At 35.0% G+C, this 22365-nt stretch overlaps 1 protein-coding gene across 1 annotated transcript in view; it reads right to left on the reverse strand.

Moving 5' to 3' along the window:
• MAN2A1 (mannosidase alpha class 2A member 1) overlaps positions 1-22365 on the reverse strand; it is a 192438-nt gene that overhangs the window by 109035 nt on the left and 61038 nt on the right. Inside the window, exons 5-8 of the mRNA XM_030926978.1 lie at positions 17502-17629; positions 10087-10260; positions 7202-7388; positions 2485-2662 (exon numbers count right to left, since the gene is read on the reverse strand). Coding sequence (XP_030782838.1) covers positions 2485-2662; positions 7202-7388; positions 10087-10260; positions 17502-17629 — 667 coding nt within the window. The remainder of the gene's footprint in view (positions 1-2484; positions 2663-7201; positions 7389-10086; positions 10261-17501; positions 17630-22365) is intronic.

A 22365-nucleotide genomic window follows, 5' to 3' on the forward strand; every position in this document is an offset into this window, starting at 1 on the left:
TCTTTTACATGAAAAAAGATAGAATCCAAATGTACCAAAGAGCTATAAACAGCAAGAAAAAGACAGACAACCCAATTTAATTAAAAAAATCATCAAAAGACTTAAATAGGTACTTCACAAATGAGGATACCTAAATGGCAATAAACATATGAAAAGAGGCTCAACCTCATTAACCACGGGAGAAATAAAAAATAAAACCATCCCATCTATCAAAAGGATAAAAATAGAAAACAAAAATTCTGACAATACAAACTAAGAAAGGGTGTGGAACAACTGAAACTCTTTTACAACACAACAACTGATGCATCTATTTTGGAATAGTTTGACAATATATACTAAAGCTGAACATGTACATACTCAATGGCTGAAAAATCGCATCCCATTTTATACCCACGTAAACTCATAACAAGTAACCAAAACATGGACAAAATATTCAAAGCAGACTTACTTGTGACAGACAAAAACTGGGAACAATCCCAAATACCCAATAACAATACAATGAATAAACTGTGGTACAGTCATCAAAGAATGAATACTAGAGACACTATACAGCACTAAAAAGGAATGAACTACTGCTACATGCAACAGAATGGATGAATCTCGCAAACATAATGTGGAACGAAAATGTCAGACACAAAGTACATGTGTATAGTCCCCATCATATAAAATTCAAGAATAGGCAACAGTAATCATGGTGACAGATGTGAAAGCAGTGGTTGTTTTTGCAGCAGTTGGTGATGACTGGAAAGAGATCTGAGGGACAATAAAAGTTCTAAGCCTTAATCTGGATGATGGTTACATGAAGACTTTTAAACTTGCAAAATTCTATATACACTTATGGTTTGTCCACTTATTCTATGTATGTGGCACTTCAATTTTTAAAACTACTTTTTAAAAAAACTGTTCTAATGGGCAAAGGAGGAAATAGGTAAAACATAAAATCAGGGTCTAATTTTTTCAGTCAGACAGGAGACCAGGTGCTTCTATGAACTCCAAAACCACTTCCTAATAAGATGTAATTACAGATAAGATACTCATATATAAACCCCCTCCTCTGACCATATATTCATGTATAAGCATCATCTCTCAGGAAAATACAGGGATAATTTAAACATACCTCTATGATCCTAGTTCATAATCTGATAAAAATTCACCTGTAATGATCCTGAATAAACTTGATCTTTTATTAGGTTTATTTATCTATTTGATATTACTTAGGTTTGTTTAATAAACTTGAATTCTTACTAAACTATGGTTTACCATCAGCTTTCAAATTTCCTAAACAGTAACATCACTTCCTTTCTATAGTATTTTCACATATGCAAAATGATAAACACGCTGAATAATTAATCTTCTTATGTAGAGTCTCTAACACACATTAAAAAAAAAAAAGACTTTAAAAGACTATTGTCCCAATACAAAGAAATGATAAAAGTTTGAAGTGGTAGATATCCTAAATACCCTGATTTGATCATTATACATTCTCTGCATGTATCAAAATTCATAGGTGTCCCATAAATATATATAATTATGTATCAACAAAAAATCAATTTTGTAATTAAAAAACTTATTGATCAAATGCAATATATGATTTATTGCTTGAATTTTGACTCAAACAAATTGTATGTTAAAAGAATTGTTTTTTATGAGATGAGGAAAATCTGAATCTGCCCAGATATGTATCATGAAATTAGTTAGTTTTTTAGGTGTGATAATGGTATTACGGTTATATTTTCAAACAGAAACTTTATGATTTAGAGATACATACTGAAATCTTTACAGATGAAACTACATGAAATCTGAGATTGGCTTCAATATAACCCTGTGGGGAGGAATGAGACAGCAGTGGGGCATGGCTGAAACAAAAGTGGTCTTGAGTTGAAGAATGTTGTAGCTGAGTCATGGATATGGAGAGAAAGGGAACAATTTTTGCTATTTTCAGAACTTCACAGTACATTTTAAATTTTCCATAAGAAAAAAAAAAAGAGTAAGAACCATAGGCTTAATTTTAGAAGTCTTCTCACTTAAAAAACAAATGCTAGTGTATTATCTGGACATAGGACATTTGTTTGCAAAATTCATGACATGTTCATCTGCATCTGCCAGTCATGCTACTAAATCACAAGGATGCAGCTGTCAGAGAGAAATAACAGACTTTCAATGTTGGTTAAAGAAAAAACAACAACAAAAACAGGGCGTCCCTGAAGACTAAATATCACAACTATTTTCAATCACATAATTTTCAATCACATAAAAGTAAATTCCTCTTTAATCCTCAAGCAGTGATAGGAACAGGACAACATTAGATATGGAACTATAGCATATAATAATTTTCTTCCTAATGGATTATACTTTTACACAAGAATTATATATTCTAAGAAGCACTGTGATGTAGGACAAAGAAGCTAAGGATTTCTGTTTATAGTCTCATTTAATAATAAAGGCTCAACTTCAAATATGTAATCATAAATATTTTCTCCTTACCTTAACTTTAAACTTAGACTGAGAATTCATATAATCAAAAAGCTGCTGATAATTCTTAAACTGTAAATCCCATTCTGTGTATTCACAGTAGCGGAAATCATCTCCTAGTGGAGCCAAGAGAACTTTGGTACGAAAAAGCTTTGACTTCTTTCGGTACTGATCTAGTAGCATCCGAGCCCTGAAAAAAAAAAAAAAAAAAAAAAAAAACAGAAAATATGAATTTGACTAAGAAAAACTGAATGTGACAACTGATTAAAAAGGAAATAACCAAATTCAAAAGTATATGAAAAGAAATTATTGCATATTTTATCTACCTGCAAAGTTAGTATAATTTAAAGACAGATTTTTTTAAAATCTATCATGCTAATTTTCATTATCCTTTAAAAATATTCATAAATTCTTATCAGTAGGAAAAACTCATAGGTTTCCAATGGATTATCTTTGGAGAAATATGGTCATATACCAACTTGGCATATAATAAATGGGATACCAATGACTTCCTAAAGCCCAGTCACAGAGATTGAATACCAGATAGCACATGTGTTAAAATAATTTATCTGGTAAGACAATAAGGATTTCCCACATATACAGACTTTGAAGTTTGCTTTGTCTTAATATTCCTTTCTCTAATCTAAAATTATCTGATTAAACACAGAAAAAGGTGCACTTTGAACAAAACCAAAAGAGAATAAATGTTAATCTATAACATTTTATAGAGTCATATTTCCTCTTCTAAAGAAAAAAAATCAACACACTTGTCACCTGCCACCAATAATCTGAGTATTTGTCAAGATTTTCAATACTGACCATTAGATAAGGATTAGGAGTTGAATTAGCTATTTTGGTTTCTACCTCTCTAGACTCTAACCAATAGCTTGACGGAATAGCTTTTATATTTCATATTCTATTATAGTATTCTGCAGAATATCCTTTGGAAATCACTGAATTAGGGCATCATTTAAGAAAGTCTGAGAATACAAACTAAGAGAAAGGGCTTGTGAAAATGAAATTATACAAGTGGATGAACCCAGAGCAGTTCACAATGTTTACAAAGACAAAGCTTAAGAAATTAGTGATTAAATGACAAGTATTTTTATACTTAGTATTCCAATTTTCACTTCAAGAATCATCCAAAAATAAATTCTAATTCACAATATAAAAATTTATGAAAGTATTTCAAGGAACACCAATGATGGAATGAAGCATTTTATAAAAATTAAAAACATTTAACTAAATCTCATATGGTCCTTTTTACATTTATAATCTCTGAAAATGCACTGCAAATATAAAATTTTAGCAGCAACATAATACCTTGGTGAGCAAAATATAACCACAGTGTCCTTATGTAACATATAATGCTTACTTTTCTGGCATTAGCACATTACTTTATCTTTACTAGTAATTTGCTAACATTCCACATTTGCCAAAACACTTTCAGGTTACTTACAATAAAAAACACATGGAGAATGAGATTCCACATAGAAAGAAGGTTACCAAAAAAAAAAATGAGTAAAAAAAATCAAATATATAAATCATAGATACAAGACATAATTAAGCTCCAACTAGATTTCCTAGGCAGCCAGCATAAAAAAGGGTTTACTATCAGATATGCAACATCTTGCATATATACGTGTAAAACACATATAGAGAAAAGAAATCACAAACGTCAATGGCATGCCTTTAACACTTCACATCTATCCTAACTCTCAAGCCTGTCCAGAAAGTGTCAACACTGGGAAACCCAAGTAACCAGCCTGTAATGCCTGGCAGGAAGAAGACACTCACTAAATATATGGTGAACCAATAACAGATCAATTGACTCAACATCACATTTGAAAACATACAGATGCAATTTGTTCCTGATTTATTTTACCAGGTAAGAAATGTCAACTTAACTGTAACCAAGAAAAAGAAAATCCCTAAAACATAAAATTATGTGATGGTCAATAGAAAAGGCCAACTTAAAATATATAGTACTTGACCAAAAATGAACTTGACTAAGAATCATATTTCTTTACTTGCAAAGTAGAAGAACCTGCTGAGCTGGATATATCAAAAGATGCCATCTGTACATTATAGTTAAATTTCATTTTCTTTGGGACATTAAAAAGTTGAACAGGGCTAGTAGGCATGGTGGCTCATACCTGTAATCCCAGCACTTTGGGAGGGCGAGGCAGGAGAATCATTTGACCCCAGGAGTTCGAGACCATCCTGGGCAACACAGGGAGACTTCATCTCTACAAAGTTTTTTGAAACAATTAGTCGAGCATGGTGGCATGTATCTGTGGTCCCAGCTACTCAGGAGGCTGAGGTGGGAGAACTGCATGAGCCCAGGTGATGGAGGCTGCAGTGAGCTATTGTGTCACTGTACTTCAGCCTGGGTGACAGAAAAAGAATCTGTCTCAAAAAAAGTGGGGAGCTTGAAAGCGGCCAATGAGCTGGAATGCCTGTGTTTTATCTCAGTTTATCATCAGGTCAAAAACAAGGTGATACATGGATCTGAGGTAACCAGTAGAGTTAACATTTCAAGACTTGTAAGAAGTTTGTTTATTTATTTATTTTAGAGAAGAAGTCTTGCTCTGTCACCCAGGTTGGAGTGCAGTGGGGCGATCTTGCTGCAAGCTCCGCCTCCCGGGTTCTAGCAATTCTCCTGCTTCAGCCTCCCGAGTGGCTGGGATTACAGGTGCACGCCGCCATGCCTGGCTAATTTTTTTGTATTTTAGTAGAGATGGGGTTTTACCATGTTGCCCAGGCTGGTCTCGAATTCCTGAGCTCAGACAATCCACCCGCCTTGGCCTTCCAAAGTGCTAGGATTACAGGCATGAGCCACTGTGCCCGGCCAAGAAGTTAAAAAAGAAAAAATCTCTAAGTATTATATAGACTCATTCAACAGTATGCCCCCAGGTGCCTGGAAATCACTTTCAGAACCACTGGAACTGAGCACAAGGTATCATCCTGAGGGACAACTGTTGAAAGGTTAGATGACATAGCAAAAGGATTATAAAAAAGCCTTCTTTTCCTCAAGAATGTGCCTCAGGTAGTCTCAGCAGCAACTCCCCCGCCCCCCAAAAAAATAACAAAGGGCTCACAATACTATGAATGCACTGGGACTCCCCAGCTGAAACATCTGGTTCACTTGTAACAACTTCCCCATCCCTGGTCACCTGAGCAGAGAGTAGTGTAAATACCTGTAAATATAAACAGCTATTTGCCCACCTACACAGGCCAGGATGCCCCTACACTCAACCCTTCCTTTTCATTACACCTTCTGCCACACAATATACTGGCTTATTCTCTTATGCCTACTTAGCCCAACCCTAACTAGAAAGCAGGTTGTTCTGAATTCCTCACTGGTTCTCATGGCTGTAGGAACCAAGAAAATGAAACCAAGTCAATCCATAACCTTGGGCAGTTTTTCTAAACAACTATTAAAGTCAGATTTTGACAGAAGGGCTCCATGACTTTAAGGCTGCTATGCTAAAACACCTTCATGTCTGCCACAGCAAAAGGCTCACAAAGAGTATCTGCTTTGTGATTCTAAGGACTCATTGAATGTAAAAAGATCTCATTTCACCTTCTTCCTAACACACATTTTTAAGTGACTTCTCTTTTTAAAATAAACTGAATTAATAGTGCAAAAATTCATTTATTTAATTTATTTAATGGGCTATATTATTTTCCTAGCAGTTTAATGTTTTTATATTACACCACAATGTTTTATTTTAATACACTAATTTGTAAGTGAAGAAATTAAACTTAAAAGTACCAATATTAGGCCGGGCACGGTAGCTCAAGCCTGTAATCCCAGCACTTTGGGAGGCCGAGACGGGTGGATCACGAGGTCAGGAGATCGAGACCATCCTGGTCTACACGGTGAAACCCCGTCTCTACTAAAAAATACAAAAAAAACTAGCCGGGAGAGATGGCGGGCGCCTGTAGTCCCAGCTACTCGGGAGGCTGAGGCAGGAGAATGGCATAAACCTGGGAGGCGAAGCTTGCAGTGAGCCGAGATCGCACCACTGCACTCCAGCCTGGGCGACAGAGCGAGACTCCGTCTCAAAAAAAAAAAAAAGTACCAATATTAGAAACTACATGTAAGTTGGTTTAATGAGATGCTTCCATCATTAGCACAATTTTCTTCTAAAGAAATGATTCATACCTTTGATTTTTATTTAAATGTATTTAAGTATAAATATTCCTAATTAAAGTTTACTATAAGTCAAAAACATCAGAATGATGCAAAGATGTGTATACACCAGAGCTGGGAAGCATTCACTACTATTGAAATTGTTATTAAGGGAACAGATAATTACATTCTTTATGTGTTCCATTTCAATAAATGTGTTTTTGCAGTTGAATTGCTTTTCTTATCAATTTGTACAATAGGGAACAGAAGTTTTATTGTCAACAAAAGTATATGAAATCAAACACAGTAGAAGGCTTTTATAATGAGGGCAAGGGAGATGGTAATAAAAGTGTATTATAGGTTATCCATTGTATATTGATCTAGTAATGTTCACTTTCCATTAAAATGTAACACATAACAGGCATAGTCAAGGCTCTGGCATTTTTAAGTTGCTTTAGATCTGGTTTGAATGAATACTTCAAACGAGGATAATGTTCGCTACTGAAGCCCATTTGTTTAACCCTTCAGCAACTAACAGCTGAGTGGCTACTTTATTCAAGACGTTGTCTTATGAAATACGCATTTTCATACCTGCTTTGGACATTTCCAGGATGTATTGTTTCTGGAGGGACTCCCCAGGGACAACCAAATCTGCCTCCAGGAAGCCGTTTAAAATCAAACTGGCAGCATATTTTAGGATCAGGTCCACAAGTGTGAGGGATGTCATAGCTGTAGAAGGGCATCATGTGGCATAAAATATCTGTGACAGATCCCAGATCTAAAATAAAGAGCCAACACACAAACCTGCATTTATAAAAACTATTTTCCCAAAAAATATTCAAAATGTCATTACTTTACACAAAGTATGCTGATTTAGCTCTATTCTAAATCAGCAGCCCCTTTAACTTCCAGTACACATATCCCAGTGGCATTTAATGGCCACCTGTCTGAAGGAAGATACTCACACATCTCAGTCTCTATCTACCTCTTCTATCTAAGCATAGCAGAGACAGGAAAGCCCCACCATGAACCAGCGCCAGCTGACCTGGAGGGATACAAACTGAACAGTAGTAAAAGTTACAACTGGCTCATCCAAAACCACGTCCATCCCTAGCTGCCAGTTCCTGCCGTATCTGTTCCCAATTCAGGTAACAGGATTCACTGAGAGATACCATGATATTAGCTGCAGAGGCTGGGTGAGAAGAAGAAGAGAGTAAAAAAGGGATGGAAGAACAAAGGAAGAACTGTGGAACAAAGACTTATAAAAACACTGGAGAAATTCGCTCTTGGAGAAAATTTCCTCTTATGGTGAGGAGAGGATGTGCAACCCCGGAGAATCTACAGTCTCACCCCATGTTTACCAAGAACGAGTTAGTCAATGGAAGTTTTCACCAACAAAGAAGCACAGGAAAAGAAAAAGTAATTTTCAGAAAGCAAAACAAAAATAAAAACAAAACAAATAAGATATGGAAAATGAGCACTGATTCCTGATGCAGAATTACTTTTAATTAAAATTACAATGTTATCACATGTTGATACCACTGGCCTGGAGAGGTGAGAAGCCTATCAACAAGTGAGACTGCAGGACCTAACTAGTAGTTAAAAACTATCTTTGTGAATATGATCCTGAGCTTTTAAATAACCCTCCACCCTTTATTTATGTATGGATTTCCAATTTTCAGCAATGAGTATCTATTGCTTATGTAACAGAAAGACAAAACAAATTTACATTTTTAATAAGTGAAAATAACTGCTTCATTAAGAACTGGAACACATGAACAAGCTCAACTTAATTTGAAAACATTTTTTAAAAAGCAACATGTTCAAATTTATCAGGTAAGTCCTAGAATATTCCAGTTTTATCAACTTAGTTAAAATAATTAACCGTTATTTTCCAAATTTAAAATTATTAAAATCTATGTATTTCAGTGCTGTCAGCTGTTTCACTGAATCATATTCAAAACTGTGACACTGTAGATGCTGGTCACTAATGCTTGCTATGAGCATATAGTCGTCACAAAAGGTTGTCACAAGCCCTAAAACTCTTCTCTCCTATGGATAAGGACATACTCCATACCCCACTAATTCTCCTTATGCTCTACTCTTTTGCAGCTAATTTACATACTTAATTGTATCTGCTACATTTGGCTGTATCTGTATTTTATCAAATTAGACTGGAATTTCCCTATAAGCAAGGATGTTTTCAATATTTCTTCCTAGCACAATATTTAAATATTTAAATATTAAATTTAAGTACTTAAATATTTAAGTAATCAATAATTTCTTACTAACTGATATTTATGGACAATTGTTTAGGTAGGGATTCTTCAAATCAACAGTTCTTTGCTTTTCAAATTAATATGCTCCTTAGCATTTGATCAAACTACACAGAATGCAATCCCCTACAAGTTCTTGTTCTCCCTACAGGTTTAATTTTCCAGAATTAAGAAACTGTATAGCCAATGCTTTCCTTACTGAAAAAACAGGAGTACATATAAGAAAGTTACTGTCTAGATTTAAAAATGATTTTTCTGAAACACTTAAGGGGTCTAGATTATACAAGAAAACAAGTATAATGCAATGCAGTAATTTCTCAAACACTGTTTTATAAACTAAATATTTCTTTCAGATGAAATCTTACTGAGAACACAATGACAGAGGTTAGGAGCCTGGGCTTCAGGAACTACACAGAACTAGATTCAAATCTCTGCTCTCTGTGTATGACCTATATGATTTTTGGCAAATGGCTTCTCATATCTAAGCCTCCATTTCTTCACCATAAAAAAAATATTAAAAATATTAAATGAGAATGAATATAAAGCAGAGGTAACAGAATACATGGCCCATAATAAAGGCTTGATAAATAGAAAATAAGGTAGTCTGAATTAAATGGGGGTTGAGAAAGGCAAAGGCCTCCCAAGAGGCCTCGACCTTGTCTCCTCTCTCCTAATAAAGAGTTGCAGAAGTATATCCTTAGAATGCCTGCGTGGCCACAGAACACACTGTGAAAACAGGTGGCATTTTGATATTAGAGCTGTTTTAGGAGGACAGGATTAAGGCTTTAAAAGGCAATTCTTACAAGATGTAGAGACAAGAGAGACAGAAGGAAGGAAAACTGGCTGAATATAAGATATATGACTGGTATCAGTTCTAATGCATATTCAAATTTGTGATAAAACATGTGCTTTCTAAAACAGAAGCAAGAGAAAGCATTATTGGCAAAATACTAACTCCTTATATTTATCTACTTTCTTTAGTCATAAAAATATTCTTCTATGCTCTATAAATATCTGCATTATTACTTAAAAGAATCTTGACACAGGCACATGGGGAAAATAATTACAAGAGTGAGTATCTTTACGTTGCCTGATTTTTCAAGACTGGCAGAGAACAAAACCCACAGTGGCATGAGTTCATAACCCTTGTGAAACAGTATCTAGGCCAAGTGGGATCAGCTTTCATCAAACCCTACATACCCCAATTCTGTCTCCAAAAAAACTCCAACGTTTTATGCTGTGCAAAGTGTTTTTTAACTGCATAATGAACTCTCTGGATAAGCATGTGAGAAAGTCCAGCACGGTTTAGAAGATAAGCCATTGTTGGTGAGTGTCCAAAGGGATCAATAGCCCAGCCGGACCGAGGTTTCACTCCTGTGGATAAAGATGATAAGTGTTATTTTTTTAATTGATAAATGAAATAAAAAGAAGTCATAACACATTCAGATTCATCAATGTTGTATAGTCTCCTAGAGATATCAGACCAAGGACGTACCCAGCATTATCCTCTGCCAAGTATGCCCAGCAAGATATCAGGAAGGGAGGGTTGTGCCACTGCCCATCCACATAGGCAGGAGATGCTCACTGAAATTAATCAGTTAGAGTTGAAATAAACACTGCCATCTTTTAGCCATTAACATCTTTTACCTATTATAAAGCCACTGCCATTAACTAGAGGTAGAGAATAAACAGGACCAGGGCCCTTCCTGGAAGGATCTCACAGTCCTGTGATCTGTGGAGCTGGATAACCCTGGAACTATTACACGATAAAGAAAAGTAACGTAACTCATTTCAACTTACATTTCCCAACCCCAACATTATGTCTTTTACACCTCACAAAAGCCCCAAATCATCTTATGATACAGCAGCAGAACTGGCCAAAATAATTATACCATATTTTATTAAATCTTAAGACATTATGATGCTGGTGCTTTCACTCTACCTAGAAAGGGGCCAGTGATTTCTCACAGCTGGCTCACGCCAATAATGCGAACTACTGATTAAAGATATATCTCATTTTCACAGAGGATAAAATGTAAAAATAAATAAATAAATAAATAAGTGGCTCTTATAAAAGACACGATTGAAATAACTGACAAAATCTGAACACAGCCAGTGGACCAAACTGTCCTACTGTATCACTGTTAACATTCCTGATTTGATAACTTTATTCTATTTACATATAAAAGTGTCCTTATTTCTTAGGAAATAAGCAATGAAGTATTTAGAGATAAGGGTACAGTTAGAGTACCTCCAACTTACTCTCAAATGATTCAGAAAAATATACATGTGAATCAATGTACAAGATATATGGGAGTCCTTCCCAAGTACTATGATGTCACCTTTATAAGTTAAAAATTACATCAAAAGTTATAAAATTAAAAAAAGGAGTATGTATTGTCCAAATAATGAGGACATAATAAGCTTACAAAAAAGATAAAAATCAGTATCAGACAGTGTAGTGATGTTACAGAGTTTATAGTGTCCATTCAATTTAACAATTATAACACATCACTGGTGATCTTTTCCATATCAAAACCATTGGATCCACAGGGGTAACAACCTAGCCAACCTAGCTGTAATGGAATAAAGAGTCACTGAGACTGAATAATGTAGAAAAGAGAGAGTGTAAACTATATTTTTAAAAACTTTAATATGAAAGGAGGTGAGAACAAGGGAGAGACTTAAAAAGGAACCCAGGGTCCTGCTAGAGTTTTTCTTGGCAATACTTGTTAAAAGGAGGGTAAGAGGCAAACTTAGGAAAAGGTACGATATAAGAAAAATCCAAAATTTTATAAAGGGGGCACATTTGCTAACAAAACTGGAAAGCTCATCAAAAAGATTTCATGCCTTCATGCAAGAATAAGATTATCAAAATATATAAAAACCACCTGATCTTTGACAAATCTGACAAAACAAGCAATGGGGAAAAGATTCCCTATTTAATAAATGGTGTTGGGAAAACTGGCTAGCCATATGCAGAAAATTGAAATTGTACCCCTTCTTTACACCTTATACAAAAATTAACTCAAGATGGATTAAAGACTTAAACATAAGACCTAAAACCATGAAAACCCTAGAAGAAAACCTAGGCAATACCATTCAAGACATAGGCATGGGCAAAGACTTCATGACTAACACAACAAAAGCAATGACAACAAAAGCCAAAATTGACAAATGGGATCTAATTAAACTCAAGAGCTTCTGCACAGCAAAAGAAACTATCATCAGAATGAAAAGGCAACCTACAGAATGGGAGAAAATTGTTGCAATCTAACCATCTAACAAAGGACTAATATCTAGAATCTACAAGGAACTTAAACAAATTTACAAAAAAAAAAAAAAAAAAACCCATCAAAAAGTGGGCGAAGGATATGAACAGACACTTCTCAAAAGAAGACATTTATGCAGCCAACAAACATGAAAAAAAGTTCATCATCAATGGTCATTAGAGAAATGCAAATGAAAACCACAATGAGATACCATCTCACCCCAGTTAGAATAGCAATCACTAAAAAGTCAGGAAACAACAGATGCAGGAGAGGATGTGGAGAAATAGGAATGCTTTTGCACTGTTGGTGGGAGTGTAAATCAACCATTGTGGAAGATAGTGTGGTGATTCCTCAAGGATCTAGAACCAGAAATACCATCTGACACAGCAATCCCATTACTGGGTATATACCCAAAGGATTATAAATCATGCTGCTATAAAGACACATGCACACGTATGTTTATTGCGGCACTATTCACAATAAAGACACATGCACATGTATGTTTATTGCAGCACTATTCCCAGTAGCAAAGACTTGGAACCATATGTATATGCACCATAAAGAAAATATGGTGCATATACACCATGGAATATTATGCAGCCATAAAAACGGATTAGTTCATGTCCTATTGCAGGGATATGAATGAAGCTGGAAACCATAATTCTCAGCAAACTAATATAGGAACAGAAAACCAAACACCACATGTTCTCACTCATAAGTGAGAGGTGAACATGAGAACACATGGACACAGAGAGGGGAACATGACACACAGGGGCGCGTCAGGGGCTGGGAGGCTAGGGAAGGGATAGCATTGGAGAAATACCTAACACATATGACAGGTTGATGGGTGCAGCAAACCACCATGGCACGTTGTATACCTATGTAACAAACCTGCATGTTATGCACATGTACCCTAGAACTTAAAGTATATTCAACAACAACAAAAAAAGGCAACAATTCAAATAAAAAGAATGGGCAAAAGACTTAGAAACTTGAAAATAGGGTATACCACTGGCCAATAAGCACAACAAAACATACTCAGCATCATTAGTCATCATAGAAGTGCAAGTTAAAATAACAGTGAAATATTACTATATACTCACTAGAATGGTTCTAAGAAAAAAGACTCACACATCAAACATTGGCAAAAATGTGGAACAACCAGAATTCAAATTCATTGTCGGTGGAATATAAAATAGCACAACCACTTTGGAAAACTCTTTCAAAGTTCACACAAGCTGCAACATACACTTATCCTAAAGCCCAGCAATTCTAGTGCTAGTACATATTTCATTCCAAGAGAATGAAAACATGCCCACAAAAAGACCTGTGCACAAATGTTGATTACAGTATGATTCACCGTAGCTCAAAAGTGAAAGCAACCCAAATGTTCAACAGGAAACTGGACTATCAATGGAATACTACCCAGTAATAAAAGGAAATGGATTACCAACATACACAACAAGAATGAATCTCAAAAACTTCATGCTGGTGACAGGATATAAGATCACTATACAAAAATCAATTGTATTTCTACATACTAGCAATGAATAATCCTAAAATGAAATTAAGAAAACAATCCCATTTATAATGGCAGTAAAACAAACAAAATGCCTAGGAACATATTTAACAAAAAAAGCATGGGACTTTTACACTGAAAGCTATAAAACACAGTTGAAAGAAATTAAAAATGATCTACTTATATGGAAAGCCATCCCATGTTGATATATCAGAAGATGTGACACTGTTAAAATGGCAATATTCTCCCAGATTGACCTACAGATTTAATACAACCACTACCAAAATCCTAGCTGATATTTTTGCAGAGATTGATAAACTGGCCTAAAAGAACAAAGTTGGAGAACTCAGACTTCCCAATGTCAAGCTTACTATAAGCTATACTAATCAAGACAGTATGGTACTGGCATAAATATAAGTCAAGGAAACAGAACTGAGAGTCCAGGAATAAATTCTCATAATTATAGTTAACTAACTGTTAAGAAGTGTGCCAGGACAATTCAGTGAGGAAAGAATCATCTTTTTCAACAAGTTGCATTGGAATAACTGGGTATCAACACGCAAAAAATAAATATGAAACTCTACCTCACATCATATACAAATATTAACTAAAAATAGATCACTGACATAAATGTAAGAGCTAAAACCATAAAACTATTTTTAAAACAGGAGTACATCTTCATAATTTGGGAATACACAATGGTTTCTTACTATGGCATCAAAAGCACAAGCAACAGAAGAAAAACTTCCTCAAAATTAAAACTTGTGCATCAAAAGACACCTTCAAGAAAGTGAAAAAGACAACCACAGAATGAAAAAATAAATTTGTAAGTCACTATCCAACAAAGAACTTTTATCCAGAATATATAAAAACAATTCTAAGTCAATAATAAAAAGACAAATAACTCTACTGAAAAATAGGAAAATAATTAAAATATATATTTATCCTTAAAAGATCCATAAGCAGCCGATATACACATGAAAAGATTCTTAGTACCACTAGTCTTTAGGAAAATGCAAATCAAAATCACAATGAGATTACCATTTCACACATATTAGAATGACTACAATAAAAAAGACAGACAGTAAAAAATGTTGGTGAAGATACGGAGAAAGTAGAAACCTCACACATTGCTGGTGAGAAGGTAGAATCATACTGCTCTTCTGGAAAAGTTTGACTGTTTCTCAAAATGCTAAACTTTTGTACCATATAACCCAGCAATTCTACCCCTAGGAAGAAAGGTAGATTCACACAAAAACCTTTAAACAAATGTGTATAACAGCATCATTCATAGTTGCCAAAAAAGATACAACCTAAGTGCCCATCAACTGAACAAGGGATAAACACATGTGGTATAGCCATACAACAGAATATTATTCAGCTAATAAAAGGAATGAAGCACTGATATATGCTATAATACATGATAAGCCTTGAAAATATTATGCCAAGAATCCAGTCACCATACATGCTTCCATCCATGTGAAATGTCCAGAATAGTCCAATCCATATATACAGAAAGACTAGTGATAGCCTGAGACTGGGGCAGGGAAGGGTGAAGCTAGAAAGGGGAGTGACTACTACTGGGTATGAGGTTTCTTTGGGGGATGTTGAAAAAAGTTCTAAAAATAGACTGTGGTGATGGTTGTACAAATCTATGAATTTATGTAAAATAAATCTCAATAAAGTTTTAAGAAAAAAATTACACTGGACAAAAAACACAAGATCCAAAAGAATATTATGTGAGTCCATATATTAATAAATTCTTCTTCAAACAAAACTCATCCACAATGACAGAAATCAAAGAGCAGTTGGCTGCAAGGGGAAAGATGAGGGGATGAGAGACCTTTCTTGGGTAATAAATGTATAGATTAAATGGGTATGTACATCTGTTAAAACTCACTGATCTCTACATTTAAGATTTATATATTCTACTGCATGCAAATTATACTTCAATAAAAACATAAAAAACATTCATAACTGAGGTTTATGAAGTGAATATTCTTGGATTAGCACATCAAGTATTTAAGAAAAAGGGCATTGTGTAGAGAAGGTCCCTAAGACCACCTCCAGGTTCGGTGATTTGTTAAGAAAAACCACAGGTCTCAACATATTGTCGTACTCATACCTATAATCTATTACACTGAAATGAGAAAAAAAAAATCTGCAAAAGGAAAAAGCACATGGAGTAAGTCCAGAGGAAGCCAGGTACAAGTTTCTAAGCGACCTCTCCCTGTGGAGTCATACAGGATGTGTTTAAATGCTCCAACACGAAACTGTGACAGTATGTGTGAAGCGTTGTTGACCAGGAAACTCATTACAGACTCAGTGTCCAGTGTTGGGGGTTGGTCATGTAGGCATCCTCTGTTCAGCACATACTAAGAATTCAGACTCCCAGAAGGAATGCAACTGTTTAGCACAAACTACATTGTTTGTACAAACAGATTAAAAACAGTGAGCCACTCTTATTGTTAGGATATCCATGTTCCCAGACACTAGCCAAGGGCCAATCTTGTAAGCAAGGCCTTTCTAAGGATAGCAGACCTGCTATGCTAACTATTTTCTACACAGGCATGATACCTGCAACATACTTGCAAATGGTTCTGATAATAATAAATACCAGCACCACTGCAACAACATGGAAATAGAAAAAATTGAGTAAATGTGTCAAAATGTTAACAACTGGTAAATCTGGGTGAGGGGTTTATGAGAATATTTTGCAGTATTCTTACACATTTCTTCAAATTTGCAATTATCTCAAAATAAAAAGTAAAGAAAAAATTAATAGGGATGAGAAGAATTTTATCCCTAAGAGACAATTTTTTAAAATAAGGAAATATCTAAAAATAACTTCAACAAAAAACACATATACTTACATAAAAAACTACATTATTACACTGAGATACAAAATATTTGAAAGGATTTACATACCATGTTACAAAATGTAAATATTAAATATCACAGTTTTCTATTAGTCCCAAGTTTTTAGAGTAGATATCTGATTCTATCAGTCTAGCATCTTTTTTCCCATTTCTTGTAGCAACAGAATTCTTCTGTTGAACTGGACCCATTCCATGGGGCCATTCATATGGAGGACCCATTCTCATGCTTTTTAGGTGCAGCTGACCCTGCTCGCCACAATTCCCTTTCCCCCAAGACCATTTCCACCAAAATGACTAGACCTTAGTGATTTGAACTCCTATACCTCTGGACACAGTAACTGGCTCAGACATAAGCAACTGACTCAAGTTGGGCCAACTAGATGAAGTATTTTAAAGAGAACTCCTGGTTGCTAGGTTGGAAAAATTTGTCTCAGCTGCCTAGAGCCATCTTACTCGCCTTGTAAAGAAACCCAGCAAAACAAGCAGAACCCAAAGATACAGTGCCCAGGCAACATAATTTAAGTCCCCTGGATCCTTGAATGCAGCCATACCTGCAGCTACCATATCTCTGTAACACTCAGTGACATAACAAATATCTTTCTTTCCTTTTTTTGCTGAAAAAAAAAAAACTTAAGCTACCATAATTAGGTTTTTGCCTCTTGTCATCAAGTCTTAACATATAATTAAAATCCCAAAACCAATAAAAATATAGATAAATAATACATTAAACAAGGTAGATGATCCTAAAAGTGACTACAGTAAATCTTTGTAACTCAGTTTATGAGCTAAGAAATATCATAAATTAAAGAAGAATGAACTATTCAACAATAATGAGTAACAGGGAAAATAGTTATTCAAAAAAAAAAAAAAAAGACAGAGACTCACTCACATTCCCCAAAATTAACTGTCCAAAATAGCCCAAATAAAGAATATACCAATACATACCCATATTATTTTCCAGCCACTGATGTCCTTCAATTAGTTGATCAATTAAGGCAAAATAACGTGCAGTGGCTTCATCAGGCATAACCCAGCCACCTGTCACAATTTCAAGCTGACCATTTTCTATTAAACTAGAGAGAAAATAACAAGAGTCCACATTAACAAATATAAAAAAAGTTCAAATAAAAAACTAAACAAGCATAAACATTAAGAACAGCCTTTAAATATAACCAGTATATATACTAGTTGTTAAAATTTTTTTTTAAACCAGTGAATGAATTTCAACTTCAAGACCTCAAGATAGCACCCAGTGTCTCAGGTGAGCCCTGCCCTTCTGTAGGAAAAACCACACAGGTCATTCTGGAGGTTCCTTCCACAGGATATAAACTCCCACACAGCCTCAAAGATTCTTAATGTCAAAAGCCACATCTGGTTGGTTGGTTTGTTTGTTTATTTATTTATTTATTTATTTATTTATTTTGAGACGAAGTTTCACTCTTGTTGCCCAGGCTGAAATGCAATGATGCGATCTCGGCTCACTGCAACCTCCACATCCCAGGTTCAAGCGATTCTCCTGCCTCAGCCTCCCAAGTAACTGGGATTACAGACATGCGCCACCACGCCCGGCTAATTTTGTATTTTTAGTACAGACGTGGTTTCTCCATGTCAGTCAGGCTGGTCTCGAACTGTCGACCTCAGGTGATCCACCTGCCTCAGCTTCCCAAAGTGCTGGGAGTACAGGTGTGAGCCACCGCGCCGGCCCACATCTGGTTTATTTCTGAATCTTGCAGAGCACATAGCAAAGTGTTTTACACAGAGTATATGCTTGATGAGTATTTATTGGAAGGCTGTCATTTTAAGCTCATTATTTATTTCAATATACTTTTATCAAAAAATCAATATTTACTTTAGTCATTCTGACACTGATAAGTTAATCATTCAAACTACCCTGAAAAATAACAAGGGTAAAGCTAGTAAATACCACATGACTCTGGGAATACAGATAACATCATAAAGCACTTTGCTCCAGAATCAGGTGAAATATAGGCTATACAGTTTATTTTTCATTATTGAGTGAAAGGCTCTAACAGTATCATTATTTGTCTACTGGGTATTCCTTTGCCATAATACCATACCAGGTAACAAGATCCCTAGTCCTAATAAAATTGTTTTGAGAAGATACTTTCCCCTGAGAAGAAAAAAAAAAAATCATAAGCTTAATTAAAAATTTGAAATAGTGCCCAAGAAAGCATAAAAGTCAAGAATTTAAGCAAGGTCTGGCACAGTGGCTTAGTCCTGTAGTTCAAGCACTCTGGGAAGCCAGGACAGGAGGACTGCTTGAGGTCAGGAATTCTAGACCAGCCTGGGCAACATAGGGAGATCCCATATTTACAAAATAAAATTTAAAAGTTAGCCAGGTGTGGTGGTACATGCCTGTAGTCCCAGCTACTTGGAAGGCTGAGGTGGGAGGATTGCTTGAGCCTTGAGTTTGAGGCTGCAGTGAGCTATGATTATGCCACTGCACTCCAGCCTGGGAGATACAGCAAGACACTGTGTCAAAAAAAAAAAAGAAAGAAAGAAAGAAAGAAAAGAAAAGGAAAGGAAAGGAAAGGAAAAAAAAATTGAGCAAGTATCTATCTTAAGTGCCACAGACTTGCCAGCCTGCAACAAGATGGTTTGGGAAATGGGGTAAAATTTCAGACACAAGCAAAGCAGCTTTAAAAAGGACATACATCACTAAATGCCTACAGCTAACAGCCAACTCTCAAGTCAAATTTAGTTGAAGCAGACCAGAGGCACAGAGGATGAATAACTATTTTCCTACAAAGCATATGATAGAAGCCACAACATTAACACAACATATAATTCAAACATATGCATGATCATATAACCAGTAACAGAGTGAATAATGGTCATAATTTCTATAAAAAAAAATCAAATAATAAATTCCCTGCAAAAGTTAAAGAAGTAAATTTATGTTGCCATGGGGATCACCAACTAATATAATTTCACATGAAGAATATGATAACTTACTAGAATGTCTAAAGAAACCCAATATCCAATCAAACTTCAGATTCTCAAAGGCCCAAATCAAGAACCTACAATGAAGAAGGTGGAAATTTCTAAAAACCACACTTCTTTAAGAACACAACTAAATTCAAGGCTACTGGTCCCACCTTTACTGTCAGTAGACCTATGCATACAATCAGTTCTTTTTCTTATCTTTCTGGTGATTGCCTGATTTAGCCACAGTCTAGAGGCTATGGACCAAACCTGCCCCTTATGTCTTATGCTTGGCAGCCTGAGATGTCAGGACAATATGAGATTTAGTATCTAATTATCAAATATGGAAACTTGACTTTATTATTTCAATATCTCAATAAATAGATCTTTTGGAAAATTTCAGATGTAAGTTCAGATATAAATCAAAAACAAACTCTTCGCTGATCTTGAATAGAGAAAAAAACTACAGATTAAGAAAACTAAAAATTAAGTGGAAAAAATTTACTTCAATGATAGAACTTTTCTTTTTTCATCTATATCAGTTTTAATAGACAACATAATTCCCGTCCCACAGGTATCAGTGGTCTTCAAGAAAGTCAACCAGCCAAGAATTACATTATATACAGTAACTAATTTTCCCAGCTCCATTTGTTAATAATCCATATCTTCCCCATGATGCCTGAGATGCTACTTTCATCAAAAACTGAATTCTTATCTTGTACATAAAGGGTTAAAGACTATTCTGTCTATTAATTTTGAGGAGGCATGAAAAACTTCTCACTTATTAAAATGTTTTCCAGCATTTATCTACTTTCTTCTCCCCTATCTTTCCCAGTCTGGCTGGTCTCAACTGCCCTCATAGCTCAGCTCAGAGACGTCTTCATGTGTACCCAAGCTAAACTAACACTCCCAGTATACCTCCCATTCTATCTATCACAGTCTTTATCAGAAACCAGAATTACCTTGTTCATTGTCAGATCTCTATTCTTTCCCTCCCGACCTCTACCCACTATTAGAACGTAAGCTCCAAGAGAGCACGGACTAGAATGTGTTTTGTTCACGTTTGCATGTCCGGCACTCAGAAGCTTGCTTGGCAGATAATGGTCATTCAAATATTTGTTACATAAATGAAGAATTAATTAATAAGGCCATCAGTCTAATATTAGTATTTACCTACAGTTTTTATATTAGAAAAAGCTCACAGATATTTGCAAAATAAAACAGAAAGAGAAAGGTCAGTCAGAATGAGGTTTCAATTATCTAGGTATGAGATGATATGATCTAGAATATGGTAGTGGTAATTATGAAATATGGAAGAGGAGGAAGACAGCGGAGACATTACATGAAAAAGTATCAACGGTAATTAGAAAATGATTGAAGATAGACAATAAGATTAATGCAAATATGACTTAGAGTTTTAATTCCAGGTGTCTAACGGAGTGGTAGTATTAATACACATAGAGTTGAGAAAGGAAGTCACTTCGTAGTAATGAATCTAAATTTGGACAGGGCTTTTTATGACAGTGTGACATTCAAAAGGAGTTAAGTGATAAAGAAGAGTAAGTTTAAGAAAAGGGGCCAATTAAAAAGTTAAGTTTCAAAGAACTATTAATAATAGAGAAAATAGGGAATGATGGAAAGTTAACAGAAAACAAGCGAAAGGAAAGTCAAAGATCAAGCTGAAGGAAAATATAAGAGAAATGGAGATAAGAAATGTTAAAGTAAGGGCAAAAAGAATAAATCTGAATTTAGCCTGAAACATTTTAGAAAAGAGGAATAAAGAGCAATCTGTCCTTCCAGTTGGTAAAAGCCATTAAAAAGCTACCATAACTGTGACTTAGAAATAAACACATCAGTGAGTCAGAATAGGAAGTTGAAAAATAGATTTTTTAAAAATTTACATTATTAAAATAGGCACTGAAGATTTATTTAAAAAAAAAAAAAAAACTAAAAATAGGACAACCATATGATCCAGCCATCCCACTTCTGGGAAAAAATCAAGTATACCAAGGAAAAAAATCAGTATACCAAAGGGATACTTGGACTCTCATGTTTATTGCAGCACTATTCACAACAGCAAAGATATGGAATCAACCTAAGTGTTGATTTAGATGAACGGAAAAAGAAAATGTGGTGTATATATATGCAATGGAATACTATTTAGTCATGAAAAAGTATGAAATCATATCATTTGTAGCAACATGAATGAAACTGAAGGTCATTCTATTAAGCAAAATAAGCCAGGCACAGAAAGACAAATATCCTATGTTCTCACTCATATTTGAGAGCTAAAAAAAAAAAAAAAGTTGATCTCACAAAAGTGGAGAGTAGAAGGACAGATACCAGAGGCTGGGAAGAGTATGTGACTTAGGGTAGGGATTGGGAAGAGGGGTTAAGAGAGGTTGGTTAATGGGTACAAACATGCAGTTAGATAAAAGAAGTTAAGTTATAATGTGCAACAGCAGAGTAGGGTGACTATAGTTAACAACAATGTATTGTATATTTCAAAACAGCTAAAAGAGGACTGGAAATGTTCCCAACACTTAGAAATGATAAATACTCAAAGTGATGGATACCCCAACCCTGACTTGATCATTACACACTTCATGCATGTAACAAAATATCACATATACCCCATAAATATGTACAAATATTTGCATCAATTAAAAATATAAAAATAAAACAGCCAATAATTTAGTGGAGTAAGAATGAGTTACATTTTTTCTTTTTAAGACTCAGAGTGACTTAAAAGCAGCTCATAAGAAAATGCCAAGATATTATGTCATGGAAGCCAAGGGATTCATATTTTAAAATACTATGCTCATACAGGTTTTTCAGAAAAATTGCATGAGTAGGTCAAAAA

Source organism: Rhinopithecus roxellana, chromosome 3 (genome assembly GCF_007565055.1).
Source record: "Rhinopithecus roxellana isolate Shanxi Qingling chromosome 3, ASM756505v1, whole genome shotgun sequence".
NCBI lineage: Eukaryota > Metazoa > Chordata > Mammalia > Primates > Cercopithecidae > Rhinopithecus > Rhinopithecus roxellana.